Consider the following 18,247-nt stretch of genomic DNA (forward strand, 5'->3'; position numbering starts at 1 on the left):
AAGATAAAAATTTGAGAAAACTTAGTGGATTTTTTACTTGTGTTTTATTCTATACGACCTCAAATTAATTATCGTTGATCCTATTATAATCTGTTATTGGCACGGTTTACACAAAACATGTTCAGACCAAAAAAAAGTTAGATGTTGATAATTGGACATGGAAAAATATCAACTGAATTACCGGCCTTAAGGTAAAAAATCTGAACTCATTTCAGAATATTTCAAGAGACTACCAAAAACATTGAATACATTGGCGTTCCAACTTCCAATCTAATATCTGACCAAAAAAAAAAAACTTCCAATCTAATAAAGACATACATCAAGATTGACATTCAAGTGCATCCTGAGAGACTAAAAGATAGGAGATTGAACAACTAAGGCAACCTGGGACTTTTTATGATGCAGGGGTAGCTTTCCGTTTCTTCGGCATGCGATAGCCACCGACGACACAAGCATGGTCTCGCTCAAAGGGCTTGAGAGTAACTTGCTCAAAAGGCTTGAACTGATCCGCCTGCAGCTTCTTCACTTCCTGGGAAAATACTATCTTGGCAGGAACAGTAGAATCGATACAGTTTGCCTGCAAAAACAAGCACAACCAAAAGGAATTGATACCCATCTCTTCTCGTTGAAGCAACATTTCTAGTGTTTCTTTTTTTCAAGAGGATTGGTTTTCACCCTCCCTCGGATATGATGAGAACATTTCTGATGTCGTAGTTTATCTCCTAGGCTTGCAAGAACTTGCACCAGCTACTTGTCTTACTTGTGAAGGAATTATAAAGTGATAAGGAAAAATAGAAGTGTGACCAACAGTCCTCTAATCCAACAAGCCACATGTCAAGAAAAATAATAAAGAAAAACCAAGTGCGCATCTGTCCACAGAGAGAGAGAGAGAGAGAGAGAGAGAGAGAGAGAGAGAGAGAGAGAGAGAGAGAGAGAGAGAGAGAGATACCTTAATTGAGATGACAAAGTGACCTCCAGCCTTGAGAAAATATGATGCACTTAGAGCCAAAATTCTTGCCTGAGATGTAACCACATATCATTGAACATCACATGTTAACGAGAGACATCTTCTAGCAAAGCACTCTAAACAGGTAGAAAAGTTATCCAAATAACAGATTAAAGACCTTGCATTTCTCTCCCTCTGACGTATAATGAACACACTTCATTACACACAGCTTAAGTCTAGTGTAAGGAGTGCTTGGACAAGTCATGCAAGTTTTTTCATAGTCAGTATTCAATTGATAAACAGTCAAATGCAGAGAGACTTTCACGAGTATTATCACAGCAACTTTTATCATATGTACAATCAAAAAGACCATTCAGGTGATCAGAAAGACATATCAAGTGCATCCAACACCACTTCATAATAAGTCAAGTTGTTGCACACACTAGATCAAAAATAATAACAAGAGCACGTTCAATCTGACAAGACATGCGAATTTATAATTTAGCATATGCTTGAGTAATTATTAAATTAAGATCCCCTAGCCCAAAGCCGTAAAGACAACATAATGTACACGACCATATGCTATAATCTGGAGGGCAGGTTAACCTTATCGACAAAGTTTGAAATGGTAACCTAAATCAGCAATTGGTCATAAGGACAATTACATGAATAAGGACCTAACCAGACTAAAAAATTTGAGAAGCCGCACATTGTAGTCGCGGATAGTAACACTAAATTGTCATGCACACTAGTTGAACAAACCTGATTTTCATAAATCCTTAAGCTTCATACAACAGAAACAATTTGAAAGGCTACAAACCATGCATCAGAAACTCGAAAATGCATCACCCAAACTGTCTTGAAGGGGAATCCGAATATTTCATCAAATGCTTTGTACTAATCGAGTACAGGGAATAGTCATGGAGTTTGCCGGGCTGAGGGCATGTGATAAACTTATCTTTAAGGAAAAGGAAAGGAAAAAAAGATTCAACTATACTCTCAAATCTCTCGAAGTAAATCAAATCAGAACTAAAGAAAACAAAAAAAATTATGGAGCGAACCAAGCAGATATGCATCAGAAAACTCGAGCTTGCATCACCCGTGCTGTCTTGAAGGGGAATCCGAGTAAATTCTTTGTTGAAGCAAACGCGGAAAAGCAAACACAGAACACGAGGATTTACGTGGTTCGATCACAATGTGATCTACGTCCACGGGCGAGGCAAGACAAGATTCTACTATAATCAAAGAGAGTACAGTTTTCAGAAGTCGAAACAACGACAAAAGCTCACGGCTTACAAAACTCTCTGAAAATAAAATTCTCTCTCACTACTTCAATGAGAAAACCTAGCCGCAGTATAAATAGTGCTCCCGAAATTGTCGGGTCGCACAAAAATATGTCGGGTCGGGTGTTGAACCGGACCGAGAACATAAAATTCAAGACATATTTAACATTCTTCATGTGCAAAAGTTTCCTTCTTGGTGAAAACAAAAGACACAATACAGTTCTGGGGCAAATATGTATAAGAAAACTGCAGTTACAGGATATATAGATATATATAAGAAAAGGTAAATCACAAAACCAAGAAGTTAATCCCCAAAAAACAAGTCATCCCGTCCATACAAATTTAAGCCCCACAGATACACGAGGGAAACAAAAATCCATGGCATGAATATGAAGCCTACAAAGATGAAACTAATCATGAAAATATCACAAATAAAAATGAAGGCTGCAAAGAAGCATTGATTTTTTTTATCAGAAATAAAAAGTTGACAATTCATGGAATCTGCTTCCAAAGGAGCAAAAGGTAAAAATTCTCCATTTTCATAAAAGAAGGAAAATCTAAACAGAGAAATAATTTGCTACGAGCATCTAACAAAACCATGCAGTAAGTCAAACAGAAATAGAGGCGGGATGCATTATATAGGATTTCCTTTTCCGTGGTCCAGAGGCAAGATTAAGTCCTGGACCTACACTTTGGCAAGGAAGACCTTCATAAGAATTTATTCAATTTCTTTCATAGGCAAAGACGAGATAATACCTGATCTGGCTGAGCAATATCTGAAAATATTACATCCACCATTCCGACCAACATACGGTACTTGGCTGGATGTCTAGCATCTTCGATAATAGGAATAACATTTGTTCTCTTCTTAGCCATGTTGACTAAGTCCCTTCCACTGTGATGTGAAAACTCGACTGCATACACCACTCCTGTCTGCCAAAAGGAACACATGACAATAAGTGAGTCGTCTGATGAAGTCATTTGGTAAAAGAATCGTTCTTCCAAAACAAACGGACCTACAGGGCCAACAATGTCGGAAACATGAGATACTGTGGTCCCAGAAGCAGCTCCCGGATAGAGAACTCAGAGCACCAGGTTTCTGAATTTGAAAATAATGAAACATGATCAGTGATATGGAAGAAGCTACGCATCTATAATACACTAGAGAAAAAGGAAGAGAGATACTCACAATCCATATCTCATCTGATATATTTCGTCAGTCCGCCCATGATGTGTGTGTTCAAGGGACACCATTTGCTCTAATAAGAAGTATGTCTGAGAGATACCTTTTGAAGAGGTGCGAGGAGAGTTTCTTAAGGGAAGTTAAGATAACTTCCTCGGTGGATGAACAATTGACAAGAGATTAATTAGAACTCTCTCTCTCTCTTGACGTATAAGGATTCCGTATCTATTTAGAGAAGACAATCGGTATTAACACTGTGGAACAAGAATACTTTCATTGTGAATGTATTCGGACCAACATGAAGAAGATTTATTCATCGTTTGCTGGTGATTCAACGTACGATCCTGGAAATTTTGTTGTTAGTGCATCGAATAGGTTAGTCGATTCTCCCGACACACGCTTCCAATTGGTATCTGAGCCTCGGTTATGATCTCTGTCTTGTTTTGTCACGCCCCGAACCCTACGAAGCGCGAACATCCCACTCAAAGGTCGATTATGGTGCGACGTCCCAGGAAGCGTCGCCGACCCAACACCCAATCAGAGATCAAGCACACACGGAAATCACGTATATAATTATATATATATACACCCGTACAAAAGAAAACACATGAGACCAAGGTAGAACAACCATCAAAACAAGAACATACATTCCATTACCGATGAAAGCCTTTTTACAATATTCGCTTATACACTGCAACAAGCAAACGAACAGTCAGCAGCCACAAGTCAAAAAGGGTCAGTGGCTAGGGGTACTGGATGGAGCTAAAACGGGTTTCAGTCAAAAGGGTGCAACCCGCTCTGCCTAAGACTAGGGCCAACCTAAGGAGTCCAGTCCGGATCGGACTCTGATGATTCTTCTGACGAGCTCTCCTGAGACTCGAACTTCTCAGCTCCTATTTCTTGATCGGATCCCAGCTCCGCAACCTCTCCATCAAGCTCCTGATCTACTTCCATGGCTATCGGCTCTTCCTTGTCCTTATGGTCCAAGGGTTCCGGATCAGCATACAATACTTCCGGCTCGTCATCCTCTTCGACCATGGCAACAGGTCCATCCACGGTCTCGCCCTGGCTGCTCCAATCAGGTGAGGTTGGAGGATCGGAGATCTCACCGCTTACCATCTGCGGAATCATGACGCCATTCACATCCACCGGGACGTCGAAGGTTCTGAGCGGGGGTCCAGTTACTCCGTCGGTTCCTCTATAGCACCAAGCCACATATTCTTGGGTATGGTAGTGCGACTCTCCCACATTCACAAACAAAACAGCATAATATCTCACATAGGCTATGTTGAGGAAAACTCCTATTGATTTTGAAGTTGACAAAACCTTCTATGTTATTATAAATCTGATACTTATTCTGAACTAATTTATTCCAAATCTATATATTCTGGAAACTCAGAAGAAAGTTATTCAGACTTTACAATCTATCAAGTATGTTTTTGAAGACCCACATAATCGAAGTTCTGAAATTCAAACGCAGAAGTTATTCAGATGCAAATGCAGAAGCAGAAGTTATTTAGATGCAGATGCAGACGAAGAAATTATTCAGACGCAGACGCAGAAGCTCTTCAGATGCAGACGCAGAATTTCTTCAGACGCAGAATTCAGAACGTAACACAACAGCTAGTGATCTGGCATGGATTTCACAGAAGGAATGTTCCGATTGTCTCAATCTCAATCAAATTGATTGTCAATCAAACATCACGACAGGAATGCATTACAACGGACAAAGCTCTACTTATGGAAACCAAGATTCTGATTGTATGGGCGACCAGAATCAGCGTGATTCAGAATCTGTTATCCAACGGCTACTCAATCCTTTCTATACAAATCTGTCCAAGGTGAAGATTGGAAGATGATCCTCTGAAAGCTGTCCAACGGCTAGTTTGGAAGTAGAGGAGTATTTAAGGAGATCAACGAGCAACAGAAGGAAATATAGAATCAAGAATCAACAAGTCCAAAGTCTGAGCATACTCCAATCATTTCTCTTGTCGTTCTGAGCAAAACATTAAGATCTTGAGGGATACTTTGTAAGAGTGATTGTGTGAGATAGAGAGTCCTATCATACACAAGAGTGTTAACACTCAGAAGTTGTAATTCCTCTTGATTACATAGTGAAATCCAGCCGGTAGGCTGTAAGCGTGGGAGAGTGGATATAGGCTTGCTATAAGCCGAACCACTATAAACTTGTGTGCAGATTCTCTATCCCTTATCTCTTACTTTACATTATGCACATCAAGAGCACCGTCTTTATAATCTGTCTTGAATCTGAATTTTATTCAGACTCTTCTGTGATTTATTTTGTTTTCACATAAATTACTAAAAATTGTTTTAGATCACCTATTCACCCCCCTCTAGGTGATCCTTGCTAGCTACATCAGGCTACTCCATTTTCACAGGGGTGCACGCTCGACGACCGCTGAATAGTATGCGGTATCCCAAAAAGAGGTGGTGCCCTCGGCATTCTACGGTTGGGGGTCTGAAAAGTTTCGGTTTACACAACCGTGAGACGAATCTCAGCGAGTATAACCCCCTAAACCTAGGTTAGGCTAACATGCAATCTCCTGACAGGGAAAACAATCACACACACTCACAAACAACAATAATGGCCCAGGCCCTCGGGCCCAGGTTGGCCACATTCTTGACCCTGCAGGTTAAGCATTTTATATAATCAAAATAATCGTGGCACAGGCGCAATCATACTCAATTCACACGTGCGCCAAACGCATGCTCATACTCAATAGTGATAATAACACGTGCCAATCACCGAGTCCCGCATACTCGCATACCGGCCCATGCATTCTTATGCATGCAATGCTATCGTCACGCCACACTCATGCCTCGGCTCACTAGCCCACACTGGCACCCTGGCACTTGCTCAATTTATTATATGTTACGACCCGCGTAAAACGCATCGGGTCTCTTCATTTAATCACAACACTCCGTGGCCCGCGTTAAAACGCATCAACTGGCCCAGTGTCTCTAGCCCGCGTCAGAACGCATCAGGCGCAACACCGATCTCCTCACGAACCAGAGCCCGCGTTAAACGCATCAGGTTGGTCGTCTTCCGGACGTACCGGGCATCATCCCGCGTAAAACGCCTCAGGACGGCACACCCCGCGTAACACGCATCAGGGCGAAATTGTGATCACACATACACACAATCAATTATTATCTGAACCCCGCGTAAAACGCATCAGGGCATAATTAGGTGATCACATGCTCATGGCAGGCACGCATTCTCGCACAATTTCATCACACGCCTCATTCTCGGCATTCACAATGCGTGCCATGAAATGCAACATAATGCCACATGAGCATCAAACACAACTCAAATATCCATTCAAATTCACGCCATAACAATTACTCACTTGGCCAGTTAATACCGTGCGGCCCAATTTCACAATGCGTAATTCAGTAACCATTCAACCCATCATATGGCCAATTACATTCCGCACGAGTCGGCCACTCAGTCACGCGACATGGCATTATTCAATTTCCCAACAATTGGATACAGAAATCAACCAGTCATTCAGCCCGGGCATACCCGGCAGTCCAATCACATAATCTCCAACTAATCCGTACTAGTCCAATAATTATCTCCAATAATCCCACTAAATTCCTTGGATTTATTTCCACCCACCGGTCCTCAATCCTATCCTAAGTATACATCGACAATATCTAAGTCAGTCCAGAAAATGCATTATCAGTCCTAATCCGGGTTTAGGAAATATACTCACTTAATTTCTAGATCGCGACAACGCGAAACGAGCGGCCGATTGCCGGTGAACGGCGAAATCAGTGGCGGCGTTTCGAAGGCGGCGACGGCGACGGTTCACGGCGGTCGGCGTACGGATGACGGTACGGCCGGCGACTGTACGGACACCCCCGTACGGACACCTGTACGGACGACGGGGGACGGTGGCCGGCGAGGTGGCGGTGGCTGGCGCGGCGGCCGTACGGACGGCGGTACGGCCAGCGACTGTACGGACGTACGAACACCCCCCGTACGGACACCTGTACGGACGACGGGGACGGTGGCCGGCGAGGTGGCGGTGGCTGGCGCGGCGGCCGTACGGACGATGTACGGATGGCGGAGAGAGAGCGAGAAAGAGTGGAACGAGGTGAGGGTGGTGAGGTGAGGTCAGGCGGAGCAGCGGCACCAGCGGACGGCGGCCGGCGTGGCTCCGGCGAGCTCCGACGAACGGCGAGGAAAACCGACGGAGGAGGAGGAAAACGGGAGAGGGGGAGCTGTTCTGGGGTGGCTGCTGGCCGAATGGGGCTGGGAGGAGAGAGAGAGAGAGTTAGCTGGTCAAAAATAGGGGCTAAGGGGGCGCCACGTGTCGCGATCCTAGACGATTTGACCAAAATACCCTTGATCCAACGGTTCTAAAGAGATAGGATCAAATAATTGAGGGGTAATATAGTCTTTGGCCCCTAATAATGCAGCTGATAATTATCCATAATTATCCCAAATTATTTACCAAAAATTGGATCCAAAAATAGCCCAGGGGCAAAATGGTCATTTTTCCGGTCCCGGGGCGAAATTCCAATTTTTATCTCTATCAACTCCAAATGAGTGTGGCCAACATAATGTGGTGTCGGAATCGTGAAATTCATCGCGCAAGCCCTCGAAAATCCGCGTCGAAGTTTGAATGGCAAAATCGTCAATTTTTCCAATTTTTGTCGAAATTCCAATTTGTGGCCATAACGACTCCTGGTATGCGTGGCCACCCTAAAATGGCGTCGGCCTCGAAAAATAACCTCATTTGACCTCAAAAAGCGACGGTGGTGTCCCGAAGGGTAAAATCGTAATTTTTTCACCCCCGGACCGAAATTCCAATTTTCACTCGTACTAACTGCAAACATGTGTGGCCAGCGTAATATGATGTCAGAATCGTGAAAATAGTCGTGCAAGCCTTCGAAAATCGGTATCAAAGTCCGGGTCCAATTTCGTGACCAAAACTCGCTCGATTTCAAATTTCAGGGTCTCTCACTAACGGGCGGCTGTCTAGAGGTTACGCGTATCGACCTAGGTTTATCCGAGTCATGACAGTCCTGATCATTGAGAGAATGAGAAATTATCACTAATCCCAGAGGTCACGATCGTCCGGTTTAAGTTTAGGACTGGTTGGCCACGTGCACTCTCGGTCATGCAGAATCACCTGCGATCCGATTGTACATCGTAGGCCTTGGCCAAACCAAATCCGTTACTTTTCCTAAGATCGATCCACATTGGTTCATAATATTCTCTCATCATTTCTCGTGATCGGTGTCCGGTTCGCGATCGGGTCCCTGGTTCACGTACCATCTTCCTAGTTAGCCATACCCCTTTGGTTAGTATTCCTAGAGTGATCAGCTCCGGGCGAGACTTACTAAAATGAAATGCGAAATATTGTCAATTTTATTAATCCCAGAATTACATCGAAATTCGGGCTGTTACATGTTTTCCTGTTGATTTTTTTCGCTTGCTGTTTGATATGGAGATCATGATGATGAACTTCATACTGTCTGCATGTTCATTGCTTGGGAATTGCAAGATGAATTGACGAACATGAATTGAAACGAAGAATGGGTTTGAACGTTACGGGCGACCATTCTGTTCGGATGATTTTCGAAAAATTCTTTACGGTAAAAATTATATTTTATTATATATAATTGAAGAACTCGTCAAGACGAACAGAACGGTGGGTCGAGCACCGCCGGAAGATGCCGGACGCGCCCACACGCGCGGCCAGAAGCCACAGCGTGTGGGAGCCACGCGCCCAAAGCGTTGCCACAGCCAGCGCGTGAAGGCCACGCGCGCATTGCCAACCGGCGCGTGCTGACGTCATCAATGACGTCAGCAAAACTTTCGGTGACGACACACTGACGTCATTGATGACATCATCTCGCCGGCCGATCGACCTCCGGCGACATGACCCTACCCAGCGACCCAACCCGACCCAGAGACCCGACACGGATGGTGACCTAACCACATCCTGACCCAACTCGTGACTGGTCAACGGTCGGACCGGTTGGACCGGTCGGACCAACTCAATAGCCTGATTGGGCAGGCGCGTGCGCCACACATCCCGTGCACTTAGGCGGCGCGTGTGGGCGCGTGCCAAGTCCGATCGAGCTGTGGTTGGTACCGTTGTGTTCGTATTGAAATTCTCTACATTTTGGTATATTTATTTTATATGTTTGAAGCTTTTAAAGGTATGAAAATGCATACGAAACCCTAAATACGTGTATTTTTGGAGTATTATTGCATTTTACTTGTATTTTCCTATGGTTTTGGAAATACAGAAGCTGGCTAACATGTAAATGACCACATAAAGATTATGTAAAGCATGGTTTATTGATGGCATGTTTATATGGTTTGATGTGCTTGCAATTTCCTAATTTTGAGCATATTAAAACAATGGCTGGAAATCCTTACGTCATGAATTCCGCTGTTGATTATATTTGTTGCATGAGTGTTCTATTTTTTGATTTACATCATGCCATGCTATATGATTGCTAGAAAGGATGTGATCATTGTTTTAAATATTTTTGTGAATTATCTAGTCTAGTGGGAGTTCATAGGTTGGTAGAATTAGAAGAAATTCTCACCTACAACTTAAAATTTGCACAAATTAAATAAGTTAATGATAGTAGAACAATCGTACGCTGAAACTGATTGGGAACATCGTGAACTTTCGTTTTGGTGTCTTTTGTTGTATTATCATTAATTTAGTTTGTCTTTGCTGTAAATTAAAATATATGTGTTTATGTGGAAAATGTGCTAGTATTGATTCTACGTTTATTATGTCAATGTGTAGAAGATAGTGATTATGGCTTCAGCATCCAAGACCATTGTGGCTGACCTTAATAAGGGTGAGAAGCTGAACGGTGACAATTATGACATTTGGCACCGAAAAGTTCAATATATCCTTGAGGAGCAAGAGGTTTTGGAAACCCTCAACCACACCATGGATGAACTTGAGTATGGAACTTCTGCTCAACACAAAAGAGATCAAGAAGCTTTTCAAGCTTGGAAAAAGAAAAATAGCATTGCTCGCATCACGTTGCTGAGTTATATGCAAGATGATCTCATGTGTAAGTTTGAAAGTTATGACAAAGCTCAAGCAATGTGGGTTGCCTTGAAAGACAAGTTTGGGGGTACATTTGCCACTAAGTTGAGGAGACTCACCATCAAATTTGACACATACCGGAAGCGCTCAAATCTATCGATGAGGCAGCATCTTCGGGAGATGTCAAACATGATACGTGAGCTGAAGTTGGCAAGTCATATCTTAACTGACGAACAGCAAGTTCATGCTGTTATAAGGTCTCTTCCTGACAGCTGAGAACATATGAAAATCAATATGATGCACAATGAGAATATCGTCACTTTTGACGATATTGCGCGTCATTTGGAATTAGAAGATGAGCGTCTAGAGGCTGCAAAATCCTCCATCCATGCTTATGTTGCTGAATTAGGTTCGGGCAAAGTTTTGGGCTTTAAGCGCAAGAGGAACCATAAATTCAATAATAAAGGAAAAGAGACTAATCAAGCACCCAAGAGAGCCAAGACCTCCCGACGCAAGAAGCACGGCGGGAAGAAGGATAAGGCCAAGATGATGTGCTACAATTGTGGCAAATTGGGCCACTTCACTCGTGAATGCACTGAGCCGAAAAGGGTACCACATTACTCAATTACTTTGAGTAATGCTTTTGTTTCTAGCACTGCAATGCTTGCTAAATCTCATCCAATGTGGACTGTAGACTCAGGAGCAACAGACCACGTAACTAGAGACCGAGGAGCATTTGTGGAGTATCGTCGAATACAGCTTGGAAGAAGATGGATACATGTTGGAAATAACTCAAGAGTTGAAGTGAAGGGTATCGGCACATGTAAATTAACCTTTCGTGGTGGTTGAAACCTATTCCTACATGATATCCTCTATGCTCCAGATATTCGGCGAAACTTGGTCTCTATAGTTGTTCTTCTTAGCTTAAGTTATGTATTTAATTTTCATGGTGATTGTATTGACATTTTGTTTGGAACAGTTTATTACGGTTCTGGTTATGTATTGAATGACTTTATGGTGTTAGACATTGACTATGATGTGTACAAAGTTAATGTTAATGGCTGTTTTTATTTAATTGTATCTTCTAGTAATGTGGAGATTGATGCAAGTACTTGGCATGCTAGACTGGGTCACATTGAGTTACAAAAAATGAAACGATTAACAAGAGAAAGAGAAAGCCTTTTGGGGTCACTCGCTAATATTGAACTATCCGTATGTGAACATTGTCTAGCGAGAAAAATAACTACAAAACCATTTGGTAAAGGAACCAGAGCTGAACTTTCATTGCAACTTATACTTTCTGACATTTGTGGTCCTTTAAATGTGAGGGCGAGGTATGGAGCCTCATATTTCGTCACTTTTATAGATAACTTCACGTGTTTCGGTTATGTTTTTCTGATCTCCCATAAGTCCGAAGCATTGGATTGCTTCAGTCGGTTTATAGCTTTGGTAGAGAATCAGTTGAACAAACCAATAAAGGCATTGAAAACCGATCGCGGACGTGAGTATCTATCTGAGCAATTCAAGGCTCTTTGTGATGAAAAGGGAATTGTAAGACAATCGACTATTCCTGGTACTCCGCAACAAAATGGGGTTGCAGAAAGAAGGAATAGAACCCTATTGGAAATGGTTAGGTCTATGATGACGCGGGCAAATCTACCTGTCTCATATTGGGGAGATGCATTATTGACTGCTGCCTATACATTTAATTGTGTGCCCTCTAAGTCAGTTGCTTCCACCCCTTATGAATTGTGGACTGGTAGAAAACCAGACTTAAGTAATCTACGACCTTGAGGGTGTGCAGCATATGTTCATGATTCTTCCCATAAATATGGCAAATTAGGCCCTAGAAGGAAGAAGTGTATCTTTAATAGATACTTTGAACACTCCAAAGGGTACGTGTTCATAGGTGAAGAAGCTGATGGAAGTGTGACTGAAATGGAGTCACAAGATGTCGCATTCTTGGAGAACGTTTTTTCTAGTAGAGGTGAGATCGATATGGACTTCCAATTACATGAGATGGAAGATCTCGATAACACACCCACTAATGTTATTGAGGGAAATACAGATTTACCTCAACATACAAGACCTAGTGGGAGTGTAGTGTCGCCTGGTGAACTGAATTCTTAAGAAGTTCAGTTGCGTAAAAGTAATCGTAAAAGTATTTCCCGTCGTCGATTTGAGATTGAAGGAGAAACATTTATGATTGCTCCACAAGACGATGCGGAGCCTAAAACAGTTCAAGAGGCTCTCTTATCCCCTGATAAAGAAAAATGGAGAAAAGCTTTAGAAGACGAAATTGAGTCTATGAGGACAAACCACGTCTGGGACTTGGTTGATCTACCACCTGATCGCAAGGCTATTAGAAATAAATGGGTTTTCAAGATTAAGCGAAGGACAGATGGATCCATTGAAAAGTATAAGACTCGCCTTGTGGCGAAAGACTATACTCAACAAGAGGGTATAGACTATGAGGAAACTTTTTCACCAGTTGTAAGTTTTGCCTCCATACGCCTTATCATAGCCATTGTTGCACATTTGGACCTAGAATTATATCAAATGGATGTAAAGACAACACTTCTCAATGGAGAACTAGATGAAAAAATCTATATGAAACAATCAATAGATTTTATTGCTGAAGGTCAAGAGCGAAAAGTTTGCAAACTTCATCGCTCAATTTATGGCCTTAAGCAATTGTCTAGACAGTGGTATTTTCGTTTCATTGAGCCATAACTTCTTTTGGGTTCATGATGATCGAAGAGGATCACTGTGTGTATATCAAATAGTCCGAGGATAAATTTATGATTTTATCTCTTTATGTGGACGATATTCTGTTGGTTGGGAATGACAAGGGTTTGGTTATAATCATAAAAGAATGGTTGTCTTCTAATTTTGAAATGAAGGACATGGGAGAAGCTGCATATATATTGGGAGTTCAGATTGAAAGAGATCGATCAAATAAACTCCTTGCTATGTCATAAGAGTCTTATAAAATGAAGATTCTTGAATGCTTTAATATGCAGCACTGTAATCCCATTGATACCCCTGTCATGTAAGACGAAGGCCTGAGTACTAAGATGTGTCCTAAGACTCCAGAAGAAAAAAAAGAAACGGTAACAGTTCCTTACGTTAGTGCTGTTGGAAGTTTGATGTATGCTATGATGTGTACTCGACCCGACATATGTCATGCTGTAGGGTTAGTGAGCCGATATCAATCAAATCCTGGTCCAGCACACTGGAAAGCAGTTAAGAGGATCTTGAGATACTTGAAAGGCACTATGGACTATCGACTTTGCTAACAAGGGAGTGATCTACGCTTATTAGGATACTCTGATGCTGATTAGGGAGGAGACCTAGATGAGTGTAAATCGACGTCTGGATATGCGTTCTTGCTTAATGATTGGGCAATTTCTTGAAATAGCAAGAAACAGATATGCATAGCTTTATCTACGATGGAGGCAGAATTTATTGCATCTTCTGCTGCAGTGCAAGAAGCAGTATGGCTAAAATGTTTCTTGAAAAATTTAGCCATTGTCACTGATATCCCAAGACTAGTGACAGTATATTGCGATAGTCAAGCAGGCATTGCCTATGTGAAAGATCCCAAGTACCATGGTAGGACGAAGCACATTGACATAAAGAATAACTTCATCAGAGATATAATAGTGCAGAAGGAAGTAGTCCTACAATATATTTCAACCAACAGGATGGTTGCTGATCCATTTACGAAGGCTGTTCCAAGAGACGTGTTCTTGACCCACAAGATGTCTCTAGGATTACGTAGAATGTGATTATGATATGTAATATTATTGAGGATCACTGGATTATGTGTGTATATGTATTGTACTTGTTTGTTAATGAATTGATGTTTTATCAATTAGTACAATGTTATGAGACTAGCACAAACACACATATATTGTTGAAAGGTATGTCACCAAGTAATGATTGGCTCACTCACACGAGTAATCAACTCAAACGCTATAGTAAGCGGGTTGAGATGAGACGATATGTACTATAAATGCTAGAAGAGTAGTTTAGTACATAAAACGATTTAATGTCGCCTTGATTGGAATCAAGATAAGGTCTGTTATTCGTATGTGATAAGACTGAACATGATATTCCCACAATCATATATGTCTGAAAGTAACCGGATGCGAATACTAAATTGGGCACTGTGGAAAGCGAGCCGATATAGCACTCGGGCTAAACATGAGTACGTGAGAAGCATGTGACTATGTTTAGGCTAAGATTCGTATAGTGGATATGATTAATAAATGACATACACTCTTATAGAAAGAGAAATCCACTATAGCATGTAATTCATACTATATGTGTTTTATTTGACCAATAAGGGAGATAAGTATAATTATGTCTATTTATTCATCGTGTGAGTCCTTAAGGTAATTTATAATTTACCTTACTTTGTGCCCTATGTTACTTCTGACTATGTTCTCAAAATAGAAGATCAATGTGCTACTTTAGCATGTTACCGGCGGTCATGAATAGATATAGCTTTATAGGACGTATTTAGGAAAGCAGTTGTTCCAAAATGGAGAGAGACATGAGTGCGAAGGAAGACTATTGTTGTTTTACATCTATCACATGTGTTTACTGGTCGACCAATTATTTCGCCTTCAATGGCTTCCGGAAATAATTGTAAATACATGGTATTCATGAGAAAAGTCAAGTATAGCCTTTAAGGGATAGGTATACTTGGACTGATGTAACAAAATATGTCTGGGACACCGTGAGACATCAATTATTTATTTATTTTTGGGGTTATAGCCATTATGTTGTCCCTAACAGGTGCATAATTAGAGCTCCCAAGTGCAGGTGTACTCACTGGTCGCACGGCTTTCTTGCCAGTATGAATTGTTTCTAAGGTAGATGAATGTTGAATGCCTTATGTTCTTGATAGAGCATCTGCAAGCCGATCATGTGCGAGTGGGAGATGATATATTTCGTCGATCAGCCCATGATGTGTGTGTCCAAAGGACACCATTTGCTCTAATAAGAAGTGTGTCTGAGAAATACCTTTTGAAGAGGTGTGAGAAGAGTTTCTTAAGGGAAGTTAAGATAACTTCCTCAGTAGATGAACAATTGACAAGAGATTAATCGGAACTCTCTCTCTCTCTCTTGACGTATAAGGATTCTGTATCTATTTAGAGAAGACAATCGACATTAACGCTGTGGAACAAGAATACTTTCCTTGTGATTGTATTCGGACCAACATGAAGAAGATTCATTCATCGTTTGCTGGTGATTTAATGTACGATCTTGGAAATTTTGTTCATAGTGCATCAAACAGGTTAGTCGATTCTCCCGACACACGCTTCCAACATCATCAACCCCACCAAGAGTGGCAGCTGCCAACTCTAATCGGAAGGGGTTCCACACTGTATATTCCACTTTACTTCCATCTTCTAACAAAGAGAAAAAAACACAAAGAAATACAGCTCAGTTACATTTCTAGAAAAATGAAAACAAAGAAGCGTTCAAATTTAATATATACCATTTCCATTGTCAGCACGTACTAAATTGAACCGGTAGGAAACAAGAAACATAATGCATTTAATACGGTAAATTAGTACAATTGCTGCTGGATCTGGGACAGCTTGAACCACGGTTAGAACTTGGCCTCCCAACTTAATACCATTCAAACCAGCACATGCTTTCAATGTCACTGATTGGTCTACATACCGAAGGTGAGAGTCAAATAACTCAACGTCAACTAAGAAAGAGATTGCCTGGAAAATCAACCAGAAAAAGAGAAGATGAAAACCAATCACAGAAAAACTTTCAACAGACATGAGTTTTACACCCGATGACATTTTCACAATAAGCAGATAAGATGCCACAATTGCAAGGCATTGCAGAATTTCTTTGAGAGAGCACATACGGATTCTTTTGATCAACACAGAGGGTGGAGACACCATAATGGGTTGCCAAGATCTTTACTTTTTGAATAAGTGTAAACGTCATTTCTGCATATAAGTTCGATCCAGTTTTTTGGTTTTGTGCTTTTTCCTTGGCGGGGTGGGAATAAGCATAGACATAGTCAATGTACTCTTATTCTGGTTCCCATAGATGAGCAACCAATGATATTGAAGAGCAATCCTAGCAAATTAAGGACCACAATACTCTCGTTTCACATGCACAGAACACCGCCTTAATTATTTTGGCCACAAACACCCTTTTGATGTTGCCTCTTGAGAAGGAACTTTTGGCTTATTGTTTTCATTCTCGATCCATCGTGTTTTCATGAGAGAAAACACTCATAAAAAAGTTTCTTTTCAATTTTTCTTTTATCATTTGAAAATTATTTTCAAAATCTTAACAGATGCTTTTTTTTTTCCGTCTCATGCTTTTGTTTTCAAATGAAACTGAAACAAGAAAACAGAAAACATGAAAGTCGGGGCCTTAGTATTGTGTAAAACTCACAAAAACAAGATAACTAGTGGACAATTGGCCATCTGATAGGCATAAGAAAATGAAGAAATTCTCGCTTGATCCAAGGTCTATGAACACGGTGCGGCCACAGTTGTTGGATTTTATGGAGCCCAACTGAGAGCCACACATAGAATTACCGTGGGTGGTGACCTTTATTCGTTTATTCATATTTGGGATGAGTGCACTGAAAGCTTTAAAACTTGTCACGAAGGTGCAATTGAATTCTTAAACTTTCAAAAAGTATAATCAAATCCTAAAACTTGTTACAAAAATACAATCGAGTCCTAAAACTTTCACAAAGTGCAATTAAGTCTTAAAATTTGTTATGAAAAGTACAATCGAGTCCTAAAACTTTCAAAAAGTGCAATCAACAAAAGAGCTTGATGGACTAATTTGACAAGTTTTAGGATTTGATTGCACTTTTTTTGAAAGTTTTGGGACTCAATTGCACTTCGTGACAAGTTTTAGGACTTAATTGCACTTTTTGAAAGTTTTAAGACTTAATTATACTTTCGTGACAAATTATCCCTATTGTGACAAATTATCCCTATTGTAAAGAGGAGCAAAACTAATCCTAATTCAACCGGACAAGTCCAATGGGTGATGCGGCGTTATCAATTAAGGATTGTCAGGTCGGATACTAAACCGACCCATATAGGCCCCATGTCTAATTATATAACATTCACATAAAATCTTCAGCCTTTGGAAAAAGTGAAGTTGCGTGAGAATTACTCGGGAAAAGGACATTTACAAGCATAGCTAGGTCAATTTAGAGTTCAGACCACGCAACTAGTGCGGTACGAAAAGGTAATAATCATATGATATTACCATTGAATATTGCGTCATGTAATTATAGTATAGGTAATGGAAAACCTGGGTGCTAATATGACGAAATTGTGCACCCACAAAGCAGTCAATTTTTACACCCAAAAAGAAAAAGAAAAAAATAAAAAAGATTTTCTCCCTACGCGCTCAATCACTTGGCTCACTGATTGCCATTTTTTGTACATTCTTGAGACTCATTACTGAAAAATTAAACATCTGAAGTGACATGCCCTCGGCGCAATTACATTGTCACCAGTTGCCGACAGAATTCATTAATTAGTAGTTGCAACAGCTGAAATAACATAAAAGATTGTGTATTTCTACTTTTCATTCTAGGTTATGTTTTTTTTTTTTTTTTGGTGTAGCAAATTCAATTTAAAGCTCGCTGGTTATGAGTTAGTGATTTCCTTTCCTACAGGGTTTCACAAACCGCAGTAAAAAGGCCAGTTCGAAATTTGAGATTTTTTGCTGCAACTCCCCAGGGTATTCTGAAGCTTCACGA

At 41.0% G+C, this 18,247-nt stretch overlaps 1 protein-coding gene and 2 non-coding genes across 3 annotated transcripts; all 3 read right to left on the reverse strand.

Annotated features, from left to right (window-relative positions):
• Nucleotides 1-392: 392 nt before the first annotated feature.
• LOC115669657 (rRNA 2'-O-methyltransferase fibrillarin 2-like) lies at nucleotides 393-16,208 on the reverse strand. Its single transcript, XM_056318420.1, has 5 exons — nucleotides 16,062-16,208; nucleotides 3,250-3,328; nucleotides 2,986-3,162; nucleotides 950-1,018; nucleotides 393-577 (listed from the first exon to the last, which is right to left on the reverse strand). The coding sequence occupies exons 3-5, from the start codon at nucleotides 3,103-3,105 to the stop codon at nucleotides 395-397; spliced, it is 372 nt and encodes a 123-aa protein (XP_056174395.1). The 5' UTR covers nucleotides 3,106-3,162; nucleotides 3,250-3,328; nucleotides 16,062-16,208; the 3' UTR covers nucleotides 393-394.
• On the reverse strand, nucleotides 1,769-1,839 carry LOC115683431 (small nucleolar RNA snoR60). The gene has a single exon (XR_004006015.1). It is a non-coding gene; the product is annotated as a small nucleolar RNA snoR60 (small nucleolar RNA).
• On the reverse strand, nucleotides 2,018-2,089 carry LOC115683408 (small nucleolar RNA snoR60). The gene has a single exon (XR_004006007.1). It is a non-coding gene; the product is annotated as a small nucleolar RNA snoR60 (small nucleolar RNA).
• Nucleotides 16,209-18,247: the final 2,039 nt, after the last annotated feature.

Source organism: Syzygium oleosum, unplaced genomic scaffold (assembly GCF_021117445.2).
Source record: "Syzygium oleosum isolate NSW1041296 unplaced genomic scaffold, Sole_v2.1 Sole_v2.01, whole genome shotgun sequence".
In the NCBI taxonomy this organism is placed as follows: domain Eukaryota; kingdom Viridiplantae; phylum Streptophyta; class Magnoliopsida; order Myrtales; family Myrtaceae; genus Syzygium; species Syzygium oleosum.

Bases quoted from the DNA above. Each gene is read 5' to 3' on its own strand.
- LOC115669657 (XM_056318420.1), bottom strand. From the start codon at position 3,105: ATGGCTAAGAAGAGAACAAATGTTATTCCTATTATCGAAGATGCTAGA. The intron at 1,019-2,985 runs GTATTATCTCGT...GTTACATCTCAG, and splicing joins ATATTGCTCAGCCAGATCAG to GCAAGAATTTTGGCTCTAAG. The intron at 578-949 runs GTATCTCTCTCT...TTGTTTTTGCAG, and splicing joins ACTTTGTCATCTCAATTAAG to GCAAACTGTATCGATTCTAC.